General features: G+C 36.5%; 1 protein-coding gene across 2 annotated transcripts in view; it reads left to right on the top strand.

The window, feature by feature from the left end:
* The first annotated feature begins 15,431 nt into the window (after window positions 1–15,431).
* The window catches only part of LOC125666767 (ankyrin repeat domain-containing protein 54-like), a 67,473-nt gene continuing 62,215 nt past the window's right edge, over window positions 15,432–20,689 (top strand). Inside the window, exons 1-2 of one of the 2 annotated variants that reach the window (XM_048900049.2) lie at window positions 15,432–15,575; window positions 18,343–18,372. In XM_048900049.2, coding sequence (XP_048756006.2) covers window positions 15,471–15,575; window positions 18,343–18,372 — 135 coding nt within the window. In that variant the 5' untranslated portion in view covers window positions 15,432–15,470. The remainder of the gene's footprint in view (window positions 15,576–18,342; window positions 18,373–20,689) is intronic. The other variant, XM_048900050.2, reaches the window with a different exon arrangement.

Below are 20,689 nucleotides of genomic sequence, written 5' to 3'. Positions count from 1 at the left end.
TGTTATAATAACCAGTGAGGGTATTTTTCTAAAAGGGCTTATTTTGGACTTTAGGGTTATGCACGACGTTGATGACATGTATTAGAAATATTTTCAACAAACAAAAAAATAATTAAATCAACTCACGTAGCTTATTCGGAGGGAGGGGGGGGGGGGGTCCTGAACTCAAGCACCTGTGGCTCCAACAAAAAAATATTCACGTCTTTTTTCTCGTACTTGAGCTGAGTGTTGTAAAGTGTGTGACGTCATTCACATAGATGACGCGGTATGTTAGATCAGGCATGGTTTATTCTTGTACAGAACAGACTATACCGATTTTTGCCAGAAGATATTAAGCAGGGGCGGATCCAGGAAATGCGGTTACGGGGGGCGCCACTTTATAAGGTAGTGGGTCCAGGACGAAGCCCTGGTGGGGGTCCAGGGGGCAAAGCCCCCGGAAGCTCCTGGATTTTACAGATTTTATGGAGATTGAAATATTTCTCCTATTTAGTCATTTATACTATTTTCTATCATTTTGATAAGGTGAAATTAATAAAATGACCCAAATTTTAAGGGTTTTTTGGAAAAAATTAAGTTCTCCCAATAAAGTAATTCAAGAAATCAAAAGATTTTGTCATTTATTTCTCTGAAAGTGGAAGAAATTATTGCTTCTTTTATCGTTTAGTACATTTTCCGAAACAAGATGCCGCGATTTACCTTAAATTAAAATAAAATAGGGGGTGGGGAGTGGGGGGCGCAGCTCTAAATCCGCCACTGTTAAGTTTCCTTTATGCATTGATTTTTTGTCTTTCTGTAAAACATTATCCATCCCACTTGTAACACACGTCGCACTCATTCTCATATAAAACAGCAAAACCATGTCGCCAGTATTTATAGTTGAATCGTGAACATAATATAGCAAATACCGCATTCATTTGGCGAGAAAATTTCTGAAGAAGATATAAAAACAAATTTAAAAAATCAAAAGAACTACATTTCAGCATGAATATATTAAGAACGGGAGTCCAAAGTACAAAAGCACTACAAAAACCCCTTGTCGTCATTTGAGTGTTTCATGTTCAAGTCCAGGTTATAAAAATAAACGCCACATATTCGGGTCAAACAGTGTGTGTTTACGTAAGATTGGAATGGATAGTTGAATTTGTAAAGAAATTTGGTACGTTATAAGTAACTCCAATTAAATTAATAAAGGACTGATGAACTATGTCGCCAAATCACATGTAATCAACGAGTCCAATGTACTTCTGAAAAATTCAATATACTTTATGCTTCAGAAAGAGGCAGAATATATTCTTATCAGTTATATATTATCTACTTTATTTGATATCATAAACATTTCTATCAAGCTATTAACAATAAAAAAGTTACTAAACCGAGAATCCACAAAAGTCAGTATGCTGGGTTAAGAAAGTAATCATACGGGACGGGCCTACAGGGCATACTACTTGGAAGTGATACAATTTACTTGAGTTTGTTTTTTCTTTAGATCGTTTAGAAGTTAAAAAATCAAAATTCACTTTGATATAAACAAAAAATATGGAAATTTAACAGTTTTATGTTGAGAAAAGTAATATACGGGACGTAATCTACGAGTCCTAATTTTAGTATAGCTATTTCATCAAGAATATCTATTTTTAAAAATTACATCGAGATCGGGAGCTTTTAAATTTTTAAAAATATGCGTGTTTATTACGTCATACGGCCAAGAAGTGTACAAAAAAGTTGAAAGGCGGGACGATGTTGTATCCAAAGCCAAAGGATAATTTTTGACTGTATTATATTATCATATTTATTTATTTGTGTATCTAAACAGAAAATTGTCTTATTATGCAATAGTGTGATTTATTCATATTGTATGGAACACTATTTGTCGGTCGAATAGGCATGCAGATGTAAACAAAATGGCATTGTCATTATGTCACGTGAATTACGGCTCTATACCTCGTAAATTACCTTAATGTTTATGGTTTCCATTTTTAGATTAGTTTTTATTTAGGATTGTGTACGGTCTAATCATGTTTTATTTTAATTTATGATATAACAAATTAATGACTGGATAATAAAAAGCTTTGATTATATGAGACGATTATTTCCTGTCAATATCGTACTTAGAGGTATACGGACATCTTTAACAACAAAACCTATTCTACACAAGATACTTTATTTTCTGCATGTAATTAAATGATTTCACGTTTTAATAGATCTATTTGACTTATTGATATACAGACGTTTACCAAATCTGGTTTACTTCCTGCAAAAAGATCTCCAATAAAGAAAGTAAATCTATCAGTTTTTTGTCCCGTAAATTACAGAAAATTATCTTTCTTTATTAAAAGTAGATTTGTAAAATTTGTACTCTTCAATGTCTATATATAGTATAAGAATGATTATTACTTGCAAAAATACATAATATTCTATTTGATTTACTATCTAAAAGTTCAAAAATAAAATATTTTGATGATTTAATCAGACATCAACTCGTAAATTACAGATGGCGAAATCAAAGGCATACACCTTTACTGAGTGTTTCAGAGATATGCTATACATTTTATCATTTAAAATTCGGGAAGCAAAAGCATTGAAGTGTGTATGAAAAGAATTCTTTGTAAGTAAACTATTTCATTATCTATTCTAGAAATTTGTGCAAAGTTTAGACAAAACATATTTCTTTTGAAATAATTTTCATGATTACAAAAAATTAGATATTAATACATGTGTCATTGAATGTTCGTTTATGTTGATTTAATTGCATAGTTTAAAATGTCTTTTGATTTGATTAAAACATTTTCACATTTTATATTGGGTTTTCTTCCTATATCATGCTAAATACAATACAAAATGGCCTCGTAAATTACTTCTGGCATTTTATAGTACTCCATTCTAGAAACCATAACTTTTTTTCTGTTCGTCCTGAGCTGCAGATCGTTTTAGTAAGAATCTACGATATAATCAGCAACACATACAGATAATAGAAATTAACATTCTACAAAGTTTATTTTTCAAAGTTTCAATTTGCTGTTTTATATGAGAATCCTGCTGGTCACTGAAGCGATGAGAGTAAATTTAGGTCTGCGCTGCGCAGCGCAGACCTAAATTTGAAAAAGCAAAACCCTACGAAAGAGAGCTATGAAAATCAGCAGCGGCAATAGAAGGAAAAAACAGTGTTTTTCCATACGAAGAATTACCGGCATATCAGATCTAGATGCAGGGGCGGATCAAGAAAATTGTCAAGTTAATTATGCATTTTCTTCCCCAAAAGGAGAGGGTTGAATCTTGAACCCCCAAAAACGGCAACAACAAAAAAAAAAAAAAAAATAAGAGATCTTTTTTTATATCAAAAAACTTTAAACCAAATAAAACGGGGGTTTTAACCCATGACCTCCGTCTAGATCCGCCTATGTGATAAAAAAAAATATACAGTCCATTACAACCCTCAAAATATCACATCTCCGAAATACATGTAACATCCTTCGAAAAATTTAAAAGTACTCAGTCTACATCCTTTCTACCGACAATTGGTACACCCAAGCACGGCACAAAACATCTTAATTATTTGCAAGCTGTTAACGTGATAATTGGTTTTTTGTCGATTATATGTTCATGAAATGGCTAAGAGGTGTTTTCAAACCCGAGCGCGCACACATACATGTAATGGCGAAGGTAAATATGCATCGCAAGATTTGAATTTCATCGCTTTCAAACTCGAAAACTACACAAAATATTTCATTTAAAAAAGCATTTACAGTAGTTTTAGGCATGAAAAGAATTAATTTGGTTGAAAAAATGAAAAAGTTTAGAAACATGCGTTGTGTCCTTTAAGGCAATATTGCCAAATTCCACTTTTATCTCCTCAGAAAACGTGAAGGGGAGTTAAGAGAGAATTTTTCAAGAATATCTTCAAAACACATAAAATTACCATTACCGTCAAACAAGTCATCTATATTAGTAGTTGCAGAACTGTAGCTCTCCGAAAAAAATTATGTTGACAGAGTCCCCGGTCTGTCAACATATTCTTTTTCGGAGAGCTACAGTTCTGCAGCTACTATATTAGTAAACCACTTTTCATACAAAGATTTTGAAAAAAAATGCCTATTTTGGGTTGCGATTGTATTGTTTTACCATAAAGGTTCCACTAAAATATATCCTGGGTTGGAGTTACGTGAATTTAGAAAGTCTGAAAATATATTTAGGACTTCTTTCCGAAAGCTAATTATCGGTATTTTGTGCTTTAATTTTAGAGTATTCTGGTCCAACGTGGGACAGCTGGACACTATTTCAGTGAACAGTGGAATCTAACCAGAGTCTGTATGAAATAATCCTCTTAACCATGTTTTAGAAAGTATAGTTAATATATTATACATTTGGACCAACAGAGTATAAGTATTGAAGTATTGTCTACACAGACTTTAAAACATTCAGAACAGTTTCGTTTAAAAGCTGCAAGGTTAACTTCCATTTAAGAAAGTTTTTCCTCAGATTTTGACCACAACTGCGTCGGATGTTATATAAAACTGTGTACATGTAGATAATGGTTCAATACTCATTTTCATTTATCTAAAATAATATACATTAGTATAACATTTATTACTTGAACCTATCTACTTGAAAAATTTCTTGCAAAAATGAAAATAAAACAGAAACATTAAAACTATACCCATTTCATTTTGAAAAAAGAAAAGAAAAAAGCACAAAGATCTCATGAAGTCGTTTAACATAAAAAGTAAATCATATACTAATAGTACAATACCTCCACTGACAGGAACGTGAGCCAATCAATGATAACCCTGGTAGCTAAGGATCTGCTCAGAAGTGGATATTGAATAAAAATTCTTCATATTTATATTGTAGTGATTGCTATCTCTGGTGAGGGTAGGCGGCAAATACGTCAACGCAGCCCATCAAATGTCATTGGTTTAACACCCTCTACTAATATATATCGTTATTTGTTTGCCATAATTTTGCTTTGGGGTTCTCTTGATGCTTTTTTATTTTTATCTCAGAGCGAAGCATAGTTTTCGTTATTTTGTCTTCTTTGGGGGAATTCAGACTTTAAGACATTTAGCTTTGCAGGTATTTGATGTAGAATTATGATGTAGTATTAGCTGACCCCCCCCCCCCCCCCATATTCTGTTGAAGATTTCTTTCGTCAATTGGTATTACTATCATATCCAATTTCGCCACACAACTGACTTGAACTTCGTAATATATGTAGCTCATATAACAAGTTTGGGGAAGAAGTATTTTTAAGTCAGCTATGGCGCAAAGCGTGATATGCAAATATTTGCTAGGTACCAGTGACCCTCGGGATCTTTGTGTTCACAGGCTGAACGGAGTAGCTCTATCTCGTTCAACCTGTATAAATGAAAGGGCAGAGACAAAGTTCTGTTCATCTACTCTTTTACTAAAGAAACATTTCATCATTATAATTATTGATTACAATCCATATTACACAGTATACAATAATAATTACAAACATTATTATTAAAGTTCATAACAAAAATTAACCAAGCCATCTGAAGAATTAAAAAGTTATTTCAGAAATGCGCAATTATACTTAATATCTTACCTGTACAAATGAAAGGGCAGAGACAAAGTTCTGTTCAGCTACTGAAGAACTCTGCCTCTGTTCCTCGCATTTATACTACCGTACATCCTTCAACATTCCTGACCATATTTGTTATATCTTAAAAATCAGCACAACTGACATTGGCTTTTAACCCTTCGGTAGCAGGATAAAAAAAATCACACTGATTGCAGGAAGGGACCTTTGAAGCCCGATAGTAGAAATTTTGATCATAATACTCCAAAAGATATTGAAAGACTGTTTTTATTTTATGTGTATCTAGCCTGAACCCTTTCCGACTTCTTATGATAAATTTGTGCAATATATTTCTTTCTGTCAAGAAAATATCGAACATAAATGTCATATTGGTATTTTGACAATTTTCACAAAATAGAATTTTTCTCATTATCGTCGACTGAAATCGAAATAAAATTTATTATCCTATTTGTTACACACTGAACTCATTTTCCAGTTCATCATACATAACTTAATAAAATTATCATCCATCGTAACATTGTCTAATCTCTTGCTGTTCACGATATTTCTAAAAAAACGCACAAATTGCAATACCGGGTCTTCGAGGCCTAGGCCCTTGCAAACCATGGTCCACGCAAGGTATGCTGCTATCCTGCCGATGTCGAGCATGTTCATGAATACAACAACATGCCATCTCTTGGTTCTCCTTTTCGTTGTATACGAATGGGCCATTTGATCCATAGAATTAACACCCCTGTTTGTCATGTTGTAATATTTGATTATTTCTGGCTTATTCTTTGGTAAAAGGCGAAGATAACGAACAGTGATCAATCTCATAAGCAATACAAAATAGATAGTTGGGCAAACACGGACCCCTGGACACACCAGAGGTGGGATCAGGTGCCTAGGAGAAGTAAGCATCCTCTCTCGGCCGGTCACACCCTCCTTGTGCCCTATATCTTGATCAGGTAAACGGCGTCACCCTTATAGTCCATGAGCTCAGACCCTCAAATGGGGGCCATCGGTACCAGTAGAGCTAACTAATTCAACTATGGATTTTTTATAGCTTCAATACCTCTAGACTTGGAAAATCTATCATAACATCTGGTGACATTCAGCTTATGATGTGTTAACACATGGTATTTAATGTCATTCGTATTTCGTTAGAATACGAGCGTAGAAAATATAGACCGACATTTGTGATAAAATAACTGATTCAGACTAGGGAAATCTTTTCAGATATTGTATCAGTGGATTTACTTCCAGTTAAAAACCCTCAAAAGTTCAACTTGATCTTTATTACCAAGTATTATACTGACTACTGTATTGCCTTCCTTATTCACAAAGATACTAGTATCTTGTTTAGAAGATTTTTTTCTTCTTTTATAAACTCATATCAACATTGACCCAGAAGTGAGTCATTAAACGATCATTGTGATGCAAACATATAAAACAAATACCGTTATATTAACACGCTGATCTTCATTCACAATTATTAAAAATGTTTATCATAGCTTATCATCCTCTGTGCACGCCACACCTGCTTATTCCAGCTTGAATGCTACATGTTCAAATGCACATAATCAAGAACATTTAAGCCTCACCCCAATTCTCACTCCATCTGCACCTCCAGTACAAACAGTTTAATCCTCTTCTTTATTTTCATCATTATCATCCCTATCTAGAAAATTTGGCAGAGCTGTGTCATCGCTAGGTGGCAGATTGTCACAGTCTTTCACTTTCAACATATCTGTACTTTTTTACCCATTCTCGAGGCAGACACAGCTTTTGATCCCACAAGTTTTGGGACATGTGCACGTCAACAACTCTAGAATGGCGTCAGGTGCTGGCTGGACGCTCATCTAGTCTATCACTAGAATACCCTCACCATCCCGATTTTCAATTTCCCACCCACTCTTGGCTGGGTCAGGAGACTGTGGGTCACTTGCAAGACAGCGTCGCCATAATCCAGCTTGGCAGGTGTCTTTCTGGGCGTGTTTCTGCAGGAAGTCCTGTCAGGGGGCAGCTAGTGAGATTCAATATCTCCGCTTTTCGCAGAGAACAACTGGTATCTGAGCTCCAGATGTTCGCTGCTTTGGAGCGTACAGCTAACAAGTGAGTTTTCTAATTTCTTGAATAGTTCATGGGACAGTTTCGAGTCCTTGCCAAGGTCATAGAAAACCTTCTGCACCTCTTCATTTGACTTCAACATATTCAGTAGCGCAATTTTTCCCTTTCCTGGGTATCTCTTGACGAGCAGCACAAAAAGAAGATCCTGGAGAGGATGCAACTTTGCCAATGTATATCCACTGGGTGTGGATGCCTGCTCCACTCTTCTGGTACATTGGTGCTTTGATAGCACTACAAAATGCGAAGTTCGATACAAACACATCTGTGCCATTTGAGTTGGTCATCAGATCACAGCTTCATATCCACCTTCAGCAGCATGAGTAACACGAAGCAGACGGTCATCATCTTCCTCTTGGGCGCATTCCAGCTCAGGCACTTCACGACATCTGACAGCTAAGAATTGGTAGCATTTCTCTTCATAGGTAACAAAGAGGACTTCTATGAAGACAACCAAGCTTCTCCAAATACTTTTCGCTTCTCCACTCCTGGACCAAAAACTTGATCAGGCTCACCTTGTCACCCTCTTGTGCGAGGAATTTACGCCACTGCTTGATCCTCTGACCAGGTGCAATGTTCTGTTCCTGTAGTCCTGCAATCCCATCCCTGTTGGCCCTTTCATTGTACCTGATAGACTGGTATCAGTCAAAAACGATATTCAATCTGGTGTTCATTGATGCCTCACTGATGTCCATCGATAAGATACAATCGGGAGCTTCATCAAATGTGGGATGCTAGCCATCAAACTTAGCTCAATGGACTAGGGCCATTCCATCGATTATCGTTACTGATTGAATAGGGAGCGAGTCAGCTAGTGGCCCATTTTTCTTGATGCTTGTGGCCAAAACAGCTTTGTTGGTTTTACAAAGACTTCCATCAGGTGCAGCCAGTGACCGGGGTAGTGGTCCCAGAGGAAAGCACATCATATCCTTCATGTTAGATCTCTTTTCTGTCCAATCAGGATCATTCTTCCAAACAACCACCTGTAACCTTTCAGAATGACTGATCTGCCACCAGTAAATTCTGTCTGTCTCTTTTAGTAACTGATCCAAACATCTTTAGAGAACTTTTTCATAGGATCATGAAATTTCTTTACTGGTGAATCTGTCTCCAGTGCTTCTGCCCTGAATGTGTTGTAGGTAGTAAGCCTTTTGTGTGTGCATTCTTGAGATTTTAGGAGTTATGAGATTGATCACTGTTAGTTATCTTCACCTTTCATCCACAACTACCTCCTTCGGTGCAGCAGTTCCTGTTGAAACACTAAGTAAAGGTTGCTCTCAAAGGAATTGATCCAACTATAAAGTGTTTCTTCCACTAAGGAGACTGCCTCTTCGTTTTGGTCTCGCTTCGATTTCTGGAGATCAGGATGATCAATTGTGCTGAATCATGTTCCTGAGTCTGATCAGAAAGCCACTCCTGTATTCGGCTGTGAGTTGATACCTGATGAGTTGTTTGGTCAACAAGTATGTAGGTCAAAGTGATTGCCTTCTTTGAAAGCCTCGTAGATGTCTGGATGAGTGGCAGGAGGATTTGTCATTCGAGCATAGTATGCAGGGATGTATCTTGCGTAATTCAGTCTGTCATACACAAAGCACCAAGGTATTTTCAGTCGGATGGCTTGAAGATGCAGATGTCCCTCGCGAGAGGCTAAAAGGAGGCCCAACAAGATGTCCTGGATGATGTCAACACATGCCATCCAGAAGGCGGAGAGCTCTCCGTTGTCATGACGCAAATAGCTCAGAAAGTCATTCCATAAATAAAAGACATTAGTCAGCACGGGCTATTCCAGCAGTAAATCAAACACAGCTTGCTCAGCTTGTCCGACATTATCATTGAAGCTCCCAACAAGGTCTTCTAGGTCTTTAACAGCTTCCAGCATTTCAGAGTAGTTGTTTATTTACCCACCGGAGGAAGCACTGCCAAAGCTCCCGAGGCAAATCAGTGCTTCTTTTGTATGATCTGCCTTCAAATGCACCAGTCACAGACCCTTGTGCCAGGATTCCTGATTTCATGTAGAGATCACCAAGACCTGAAAGCGTCTCCCCACAATATATCGTATATTTTATATACATTCAGATATCAATATTCAAACACATTTTAATATGCAAATATTCTACTCCATGATCATTTTTGCTTAATTGCTTAAAGCTGCATGGGATATTGTCCAGGTGTAACAAAGTGAGATAATCGTCATCTCATCTGATTCAGAAAGGAGCTTATTTCACATTAGTGTTAGATAATTCTAACAGAAAGACGTACATGTATTTTGGCATTTTTAAGCAAAGTTTGGTTGAATTTGGTAATATCATCACATTTCTATTGATGATCAAACTGCACTTTCCTCAAATTGTACGACCAGCGTTGCGCGTTAAAAAGTAATATGATAACACATAGAAAGCTGTGTATCCTGAAGTGTTATCATACTTAATTTTAATCTAGGAGTAGGAAGCTTTTGAAAAATATGCATCAGAACTAGTTAGCTCAGGTGGTACCGATGAACCCCCTTGGCTCATAGCCTATTAGTCAAAATCAGTGTACCACGAAAGGTGTAACAATCGGTATGAAACAATACAGACAGCATTTGATCCAATGATAGGTTGTATTGCCAAACTAGATCGTTATAACGACCATATAATTTGCGAAATGCTTACTTTAAACGCGACTGTTGAAGCCCCTGTACCATCAACTTGTTTGTCAGTAGATTGCCTCGATTGAAAAACTGACCATACGCAGAACAAGCTCTTGCCTATCGAATCAGTTCAGAGATATCAACACCATATGCAGGTGATAATGGAATATTGCTACATACGTTTTGCAGGTAGATACTGAGAAACCCGCATCGGCCTTTGAAAGGCATAAACTGCATATATCTCTATATTGTCTGTTGGTCTCCATACATATTCAGGTTTTTTTTTACCATCTTTCTTTTGTATGTTCAACTACAGTATCCATCATGCGCATAGTAGTGAAAAGTCTTAACATTTCTGAATTGCTGCTGATATGATTGGTATCAATCACTTTTTGAACTGGCCCTCTGATCACATTACGCTGAGGAGTTTTGGTGTGTGCATATGGTTGTCCACTTTTAACTGTACCATCGTCTTCAGTAAAGTGTGGATCGATTTAACATATTAAAGTCAGATCCATTATTTGGGACAAAATCAAGATCGGATTCACTACTCTCGCTGTAATGATCAGAATCTCCTTCAAGTTCATCATTTGAAATATCACCAAACGCCTCAAAAATGTTTTTCTGCATCCTTCTCGTGTAAAATGACTAGATAAATTTCAATCAGGCCATTTTATAACTTCATGAAAATAACTTAACTTATTTTTAAGGGTCAAGGCCTTCAAGGCCCGACATTGCAATCAGAGGATGTTTAGAAATAAGTGTGTATATTTCCAGTTGTAAATATTGTTTTGGCAAAATGACATTATCATTACCTTTCTGGTGTATATTTAGGAGAATACATAAAGGGCCAAGTCATAATTGTTCCGAATAAAAACGTTTAAGCGATTTTGCAGCTAGTCGGGCCTCTGAGGCCTTATGATGCTACCGAATGGTTAATTCAAACTCAAAGCCAACACAACTATTTCCTTGAAAAATCTATAATTTAGCGTTGCGTAATCAACTTCACTTCTATGTTTTTGCATAATCTTTAATTTCTTGTTTCTCGTAAATAATATATACAAATGCTTGACCTCTGGTGACTTATTTGTTATACTCCGATTGGCTATATATAATTATAATATACGTTTCCTCTAGCCAAAATAACTTTCACCCTCATGATCTTGTAAACAAGCTATAAACATACATACTAATAATCCCCGTCACCTCACCTCACGGTGAAAAGTTAAGACATTTTTGTTCTGCATCTTGCTGTTGTTTTTGTTTCACATTATTTTGCCAATTCATTGCTCCATTCATTACTCTTCTCCCCTATTTCAGAATTCTATCATCTATTTTATACATTGCAAATTTTGTTATGATATTAGCAACAAATGACAATTTTAAATCTCAGTCACTCTTATGTTTTTGTTCAGATATTAGATGGCAGCAAACAACGAGCTACGATAAGCAGAGAGTTTGGGTAATAGAAGCTTATAAACACAAATATCGTTGTATGTAGGTTCACAAGGTGCGCTAAAGCGCACTTTTAAAATGTTCATTTTTAGGCCTGTTTCATAAACCGAAGGTACATGTTTAATCACGTATTATTTCAAAACACATTCTTGAATTATGTCCTTATCATCATCCACAACTGTCAGATCTTGTAAGTTTTATACGATTTCCAATTACCTTTGCTAATTACATGTTCAATAGATAATCCATACTTATTTGCGTTTGTAATGTGTACCTTGTACCTCTTGTTGAAACATCTATACGCTACATTACCAGATTATATATGGCGCATTGTGAAACTGCTTTGTGAAACTCACAAACAAGTGTTTCTGTCTCCTCTTATACTTTTGTTTTCTTTTCCCTTCCAAATATGCCCTTCCCGTGGGGATCCGGGCTAGAATAGGTCCTCAGTACCCTCTTGCTTGTCGTAAATGGGGCGGTCCTTCGGACGAGACCGCCAAAACCGAGGTCCTGTGTCACAGCAGGTGTGGCACGATAAAGATCTCTCCCTGCTGAAGGGCCATAAGCGCCGAGCATAGGTCGAAATTTTGCAGCCCTTCACCGGCAGTGGTAACGTCTCCATATGAGTGAAATATTCTTGAGAGGGACGTTAAACAATATTCAATCAATCCAAATATACCCTTGTACAAGAAAAATGTCTGACTTGGAGTGTTTCTGATATATTTTGTAAATTTGAGAATAATTGGACTTTCCCCTCACTGTCCTTGACTTTGTTACACCTTTGACGGTAAACACAGTCAATATTCGTTATCTCGAATTCGGTGGGACCAAGAAAAAACTTTGAGATATCTAAGGGTTCGAGATATTGAGGGTAACGTAGATAAAGAAAAGGTTCTTTGGGACTTTCAACTCACTTCGAAATATCTATTGTATTCGTGATATCGGAGTTCGACTATACTATTTCATTTTCAGTAATGTTCAAAATCAAGCTTGTGAATTTCGGATGATTTGCTTGCTGATGCAAGGGTCATTAACGGAAGTTTGTTCAGTGATGATTGCTCGTTATTTCCCAAGGTTAAGATGTATAAAAACACTGTTAACATCTTGTATTTTGTGTCCTTGGTGGGTTTTTGTTAAAGATCCCTATCATTTAATGCCAGGTAAGGTAAAGTTTTCCTAATCTATTACCTCCACTTTCTACATGGAATACAGAAATTTATGACTCGTAACTATTTTAAAATTGTTCTGTATACATGTAACTTCTTGAATACATTCAGCCAAAAAAATCAGATACACGTTTCCAAAGTGGTGTGAAATGGAATACTGGAATACTGGTATCTCGTTTTGAGTGATATCAGCTACTCTATCGTCTCGGCAGCTGTGGTAAGCTGTCTGAGTTCTTTGTCGCCACCCCGCAACCAAGAGCTCGGTAGTTTGTTCCCTAACTCCTGTTGCTTGTTTTCGTCTGCGGAAACCTTACTTTCTGGTGCCTGCACAGGGCTTTTTAGGGGTGGCTACAGCACTGGGCAGTCTGTTGAAGGAGTCAGAAGCAAGGGGTAATATGGCTGAGTTTGTCATGTTGGGGTTAGTATGACAATTTCTGATTTATCCTTCAGAACTTTGGACAGACATTTTTTTATCAAGCAAATTGGGGGAAATTCAGAACTTATCTTGTTATTTCAGGGTATCTTGAATGCATCTGTCCCCAACAAGACAGATCCGGCCGCCAACTCGCGAACAACAAGACAGATCCGGCCGCCAACTCGCGAACAACAAGACAGATCCGGCCGCCAACTCGCGAACAACAAGACAGATCCGGCCGCCAACTCGCGAACAACAAGACAGATCCGGCCACCAACTCGCGAACAACAAGATAGATCCGACCGCCAACACGTGAATTTTTCTAGTTGTGCATTTTTTCTAGTTGTGCATTTGTTCCGTCTGCAACCAGATTTATTCTGAGAAGCCCCCATTTCTGATTTACATGTTTGAATATTTCCTTGTTCAGCATTCAGTTGCTGGGATCCTTTATCAGGAGGCGTTCTAAATCTGTCTGAACATCCTGCATTACCGGTAGATGTTCTATAGTAATCATGAGACAATGATTCCAAATGCTCTGTTACCTATAAAACCAATGATGATCTGCCTCTCCCCCTCATTTTGTTGTTGTCTGACCCCCCCCCCCCCCACCTCACCTTGTTGAGATCGGCTACCACTGTTGTATTGTCTGATATCCCCACCCCTCATTTTGTTGAGATAGGCTACCACTGTTGTATTGTCTGACCCCCCCCCTCATTTTGTTGAGATAGGCTACCATTGTTGTATTGTCTTACCCCCCCCCCCTCATTTTGTTGAGATAGGCTACCACTGTTGTATTGTCTGACCCCCCCCCCCCTCGTTTTGTTGAGATAGGCTTCCACTGTTGTATTGTCTGATCCCCCTCGTTTTGTTGAGATAGGCTACCACTGTTGTATTGTCTGACCCCCCCCTCATTTTGTTGAGATAGGCTACCACTGTTGTATTGTCTGACCCCCCCCCCCCTCGTTTTGTTGAGATAGGCTACCACTGTTGTATTGTCTGACCCCCCCCCCTCGTTTTGTTGAGATAGGCTTCCACTGTTGTATTGTCTGATCCCCCTCGTTTTGTTGAGATAGGCTTCCACTGTTGTATTGTCTGATCCCCCTCGTTTTGTTGAGATAGGTTACCACTGTTGTATTGTCTGACACCTCCTTCTCTTGTTGAGATAGGCTACCACCAGGGGCGGATCCAGGAATTGCAGTTACGGGGGCGCCACTTTATGAGGCAGGGAGTTCAAGGGCCTCCCTGGTGGGGGCCCAGGGGGCGAAGCCCCCGGAAGCTCCTGGATTTTACAGATTTTAGAGGGCTTGAAATGTCTCCTATTTAGTCATTTGTACTATTTTCTGTCATTTCTAATAAGGTGAAATTAATAATATGACGCAAATTTTAAGGGGTTTTGGAAAAAAAGCAAGTCCTCCCGATGAATTTATCCAAGAAATCAAAATATTTTGTCATTTATTTCTCCGGGAGTAGAAGAAATCATTGCTTCTTTTATCATTCAGTGCATTTTTCTAAACAAGATACCACAATACCTCAAATTTGAAAATTTTAGGGGGGGGGGGGAGGGGCGCCGCCGGCTGCGCCCCCCCCTTAAATCCGCCACTGACCACTGTTGTATTGTCCTGAACACCCCCTCCCCCATTTTGTTGGGATAGGCTACCACTGTTGTTTTGTCTGTCCTTTATGTGAATGTTCTACGAAAGCCTATTAGTACCAAATAAAAAAATAAATTTACATTCCCCTATCTCGTAAAATTTACGAGAAAAAATCTCGTAATTACGAGATAATGGAATGTGAATTTAATCTTTTACATGATACTAATAGGCTTTCATAGTATCTATACATTAATTTTTCGAGATATAATAATTAAGTAGCAAGAATTTAAATATAGGCCCCTAGTACAGCATATTCCGTGATGTTCATCTGTTACACTCAGTCAAAACATTTGATGTCACAGTGCGACAGGCATATGCTTGAAAAGATTTATTTCATGCCACTTAATGTGCCCCCGTCAAACCCCGAATGCAGAAAGTCCCGGAAATTGACAGCTTTCGGGTTTCGGCAGTACTACATTGTGATTTAAGCGTTCGAGAAACCCAGATTGACAGAGACAACTCGGAGCGTGATTGGCAACACGTAAAAATGTCAGAGGATTTCACAGTTCTGCGAGATTTGCAATCACATTTGCGAACTGCTCAGGTGCCATTTGAACAGCTCTCAACTTTAGCACAACAAGGAGATGATATGGTAAGATCTAACACGTAAAAGTTTCACATGCGTTTATCATGTGAATATTTTCGTAGTGTTTTATTAATAAGGCTAATTTGAAATATGGCCTACACATACATGTATCGATTTTGTTTTCTGTCAGAAATTTGCAAATTTAGATATTCAATTTTCTACGTTGTTGAAAGAAATTACTAGACAAAATGAGAAGCATCTCCTTAATTGATCAATTGTTGAATATGATCACAAATACTGGCCAATTCCCTTATTTTTGACACGCACGCACGCATACACACACAACATCCCTATGTGTGATATTCAGATAATGGAAAAGGGTTTCATATTTTCTACAGACCATATCTATCAACATTTTGGACAAATCTGTAATAATTAAAGAGGCATTGATCGACTTTCATAAATTATACCTTAGACACTATTCTCTTTAGAGAAATCGAGAGGCATAGCCTTCATCAACTTCTCTTCGCAAGCATTCATGTTTTGATTCTGGAAAATGTGTAAATGCCGGAGTCGGTGATGGTTTATGCTTCGACCTACCTTTCGATTCAGATGTGCCTGGATTTACGCAATAAACAAGTTGTTTTCAAACATTTAACAGTAATGCACAAAACCGTCACAAGGAAATCAAAACTTTCTTGCTTTTAATCCATTTTCAACATGCCCCTGTCCCGGGTTTAAATCACAACTCTGATTACGTCAGTCTGCTTTTCTCTTAACTAGTCCCCTATTGTGACGGCTCCCAAGACCAGTTAATGTAAAATCGGGACAGGGGACATGTTGAAAATGGATTAAAAGCAAGTAAGTGTTGATTTCCTTGTGACAGTTTTGTGCATTACTGTTAAATGTTTGAAAACAAGTTGTTTATTGGGTAAATCCAGGCAAATCTGAGTCGAAACGTCGGTCGAAGCATAAATTGTCACTGACCCCAGCATTTACACGTTTTCCAGAATCAAAACATGAATGCTTGCGAAGAGAAGTCGATGAAGGCTATGCCTCTCGACTTCTCTAAAGAGAATACTTAGACACCTATGTATCTCATTGATCTTTCATTTTTCATATTCTAAAGTTGGGAAACAACTGATTGGTAAGAGACTCGTGTTGGGAGGAATGAAGTCGTGCAATGATTATGTCTCTATGTAAATGAGAAGTCTTAGCTTTTATATATTAATCATCGTACAAGTTTGAATTAATTGCCAATTCATTAAAATGTTTGTGGATAATTAATTTTCTAATCATTCGAAACAGGAGTGTGACGCTACTGTAAAGCAAACAACATGAGCTAGACTGTGAACCCCAATTATCCAATTCGCTTTACTCTCAGACACTTCCCATTACTAAGCTTTGGTGAATCTTAAACATGCACAGATAATTCTCCAGTCCTTTATTCCAGTGTAGTTGGAAATGAAGTCAAAATATAAGAACTTATTGAGAGAAAGAAAAAAAGTCAAAGTGAAGATAACATTATAAGAATGATTAAAAATAGATCTGAAGCTCACTACAGGTTTATATGAAATATTGAGTCAACCCTGTGTCGAGTTTTTTCCTCACAAAGAGTTGTACATCATTGTGTATTTTTATTAAAAACATTTTTAGGAGTTTGAAATTAAGAATGGGTTTCGCCAAAATTTTGTATCAAACAGATATATCAAGATATTTTTTCACAACATCGTGAATATATATATTGCAATATTTTAGGACACTCTGTTTTTCCTTAATTCTCTGTTATTTAGATTACTGCTCTGGTGTTAAAGGGACTGGTTCACGTTTTTCGAAAGAAATGTTTTCCATTTTTTATGTTAAAAATTAAAAATATATCTCATTTAATGATGACAACCAAAATTTGGACCATATCTGAATGCGAGGATAAAATCAATATTGTAGCTTTGAATCTGTGTTATGTAAACAAAGATTCGAGTCTTTTTATGTAAACAAACAAACCAGTGAAATGTTAATTTTGTAATTTAAAGCATCTTTATTTTGTACAATATCACAAATTAAAATTTTTAAATGACACACTTTACCTAAAGTATATTTGATCGAGGTGTGATATATAGAATAAACTTGGATCAATATCCATTTATTTTGAAAACCCCGTAAACAGTAGCACACCTCAATCTTTGTTTTCAAAACAAATAATAAACTCTCTAAAATGAGCTTCTGTCATGATGAATAAACTTAATTTTTTTGTGAAACCTTCTAAACATATTAGACTGTAGGTTACTAGATTTTGATAATTTAAAGTGAAAAACAAAATTTGGAGGAAAATCATGAATCAGTCCCATTAAAGAGGGGGAAAAAAATCCGTTTATTGTAAATATTTAAATGATGATTTATTCTGTATAAGTAACATGTAATAAAACAAATTACAAAAAAAATCAGATCAAATGATAATCAAATAACTCACAACCTGTGACTAGAAAAATAGAAATATAACTTTTTTACCATGTTCGGACTTGATCTTGTTATTTTTGTTACTTCCTGTAACATCTAGTTGATTTTGAACCTTACGCATAAATGTAATTTTTCCGGATTTACATTGTCCAAAAATACCGTTTATTTTTTCTCTACTGTATCATGATACGTAGCGTGGGACAAATTATCACATTATCCCAGTAAAATCACACACCCCTATTTGAAATGGATATTTCAGACAACTAATCAAGTTCAAAATTAGATTATTGAGAAATTGATTTACCCTAACCTGTGAGATTAAACTTGAATTAATAAGTTTAAAATGATTTCAGTAATTTTCGTTATTTTCTATCTCTAGCATTGGACTCTTCCTTTGGCTGACTATCAGGTTGGTTGTGGGCAATCCCTCGTGGTGTCACTGCATGCACTTGTCAATATCACCCTCCAGTATTACAGATGTTGTGATTTTAAAAGAAGTGTTTCAAAATTTTCCTATCAAAAATATTCTGTTATTATAAATTAAAATATAATTTGCCAATTGTTTGTTATGAAGACTGTGAGATTTAAACTCCAAAGAAAATTTCCCGAATTTCTAAATTTTTTATACTACCCTGTGATGTTTTTGCATAAATTATCAGAAACAGAGATATGTGACTTCATAGCAACAGGGTGTGCCAAAACCACTTTAGTCATATAAGGCAGTTTGAAAATTGGACAGGGGCCTGTTGAAGTTACATGGTATTAAGATTTGAATTCATTGATTCATTTCTCATATAAATTTAACTGAGGCAGATGAGAAAGTTTAAAAGAACATACTTTAAATAAAAAAAGAGGAAATAAACATTTTTGAATTCCAATCCGTAGATGTTTTAGTTGTATAGAATTAGGGCTATAAGTACCGCCAACATCACAGTTTAACTATATGATGTATTCCAATACTAGCCTTTTTAGCTCTTCTGAGCCAAAGGCCATATGTCTGGCGTGTGGTGTGCGTCAACTTTTTGTAAAAAGGGTTATATCTCAAGAACCCCTTGGCCAATATTTGTCAAATTTGTCACAGGGTATCCTTGGCCCAAGGGCTTTTATTTGTACTAAAACTAGGGTTGTGACCCTTTAACAAGGGGAGATAATTAGGAACATGCAAACAAAAGTAGTGGTTGCTAGAAAATCTTCTTCTCAAGAACCACTAGGCAAATTATCACCAAACTTATGCATAAGGATGAGGATAGGCTGTAGATAAAAAAAAATGTTCAAGGCATCATCCTGGGGTAATGGGTGTGGTCTCAAGGTCACTTCAAAGTTGACCTTAAATTTTGTTTTGTTAAAACTTTGATATTTTGCTTAGTATAAGGACTAGTATCATCAAATTTTGTAAGTTGATGCATCTTAGGACCCAATATCATGTTGTCTCAAAGGTAGGTCATGTTGACCTACTTTTTGAATTTCGCAGGTAATTATTAAATGGATTTTGATGCATATCTTGGACACTATTGAGCCTATGATCATCGAAAGTTGTCAGTTGATGGATCATGGGACCCTGAAGTGCGTCATGTGAAAAGTATGTCACCATGACCTACTTTCTGAATTTTTTGGCTAATCATTTATGAATACATTTTATTTTGTTATTTCAGAATACCGAGAGGTTTAGAATCATCAAACCTTCTAAGTTGATGCAGCTAGAGGCCTCTAAATATATTTATAAAAAAAAGTGGGTCACAGTGACCTACTTTTCGAATTTTGCAGACATTCAAATTTCACATTTTCAATTTTAGATGCATATTTTGTACAATATGAAAGCTAGGATCATCAAACTTTGTCAATTGATGCATCTTGAGTCTTCATAGTTTGTTGACCAAAAAGTAGGTCACTGTGACCTACTTTTGGAATTTGACGTTTATATCTGAATATTTCAGATACTATTTGACTTTAATTATCAAACTTTGTCAGTTGATGCATGTTGAGTCTACAGAGTGTGTTGACTAAAAAGTAGGTCACCATGACATATTTTGGATTTTGACAGCTATATTTGAATATTTCAGATACTATTTTGACTTCCAATCATCAAACTTTGTCAGGTGATGCATCTTGAGTCTTCATAGTTTTTTGACCAAAAAGTAGGTCACTGTGACCTACTTTTGGAATTCGATGGCTATATTTTAATATTTCAGATACTATTTTGACTTCCAATCATCAAACTTTGTCAGTTGATGGGTCTTGAGTCTTCAGAGTGTGTTGACCAAAAAGTAGGTTACTGTGACCTACTTTTGGAATTTGACGTTTATATCTGAATATTTCAGATACTATTTGACTTCAATTATCAAACTTTGTCAGTTGATGCATCTTGAGTCTTTGGAGTTTGTCGACCAAAAAGTAGGTCACTGTGGCCTTCTTTCAAAATTTGCCCGATATATTTGAATACTATTTGACTTGTCAGTTAATGCATTTTGAGTCTTCAGTGAGTCGACCAAAAGTAGGTCACCATGACCTACTTTTCGACAGTTACATTTAAATTTTCAGGTACTATTTGACTTAACATTATCAAACTTTGTTAATTGATGAATCTTGGTTAGTGAGAATTTTTGCCTGTTCTACTATGTATCAGAAGAGCGATGCTAGGCCCATGGGCCTCTTGTTATATGGATAGGCTAGTGATGAAAATTGATTGATTGACACACACTGGAATATGGAATTTTTGTTTGGAAAAA

The sequence above is a fragment of the Ostrea edulis genome, chromosome 10, assembly GCF_947568905.1.
Source record: "Ostrea edulis chromosome 10, xbOstEdul1.1, whole genome shotgun sequence".
Taxonomy (NCBI): domain Eukaryota; kingdom Metazoa; phylum Mollusca; class Bivalvia; order Ostreida; family Ostreidae; genus Ostrea; species Ostrea edulis.
The sequence above is the reverse complement of the archived record's forward strand: the minus strand, read 5'-3'. Positions and strand labels throughout refer to the sequence as shown.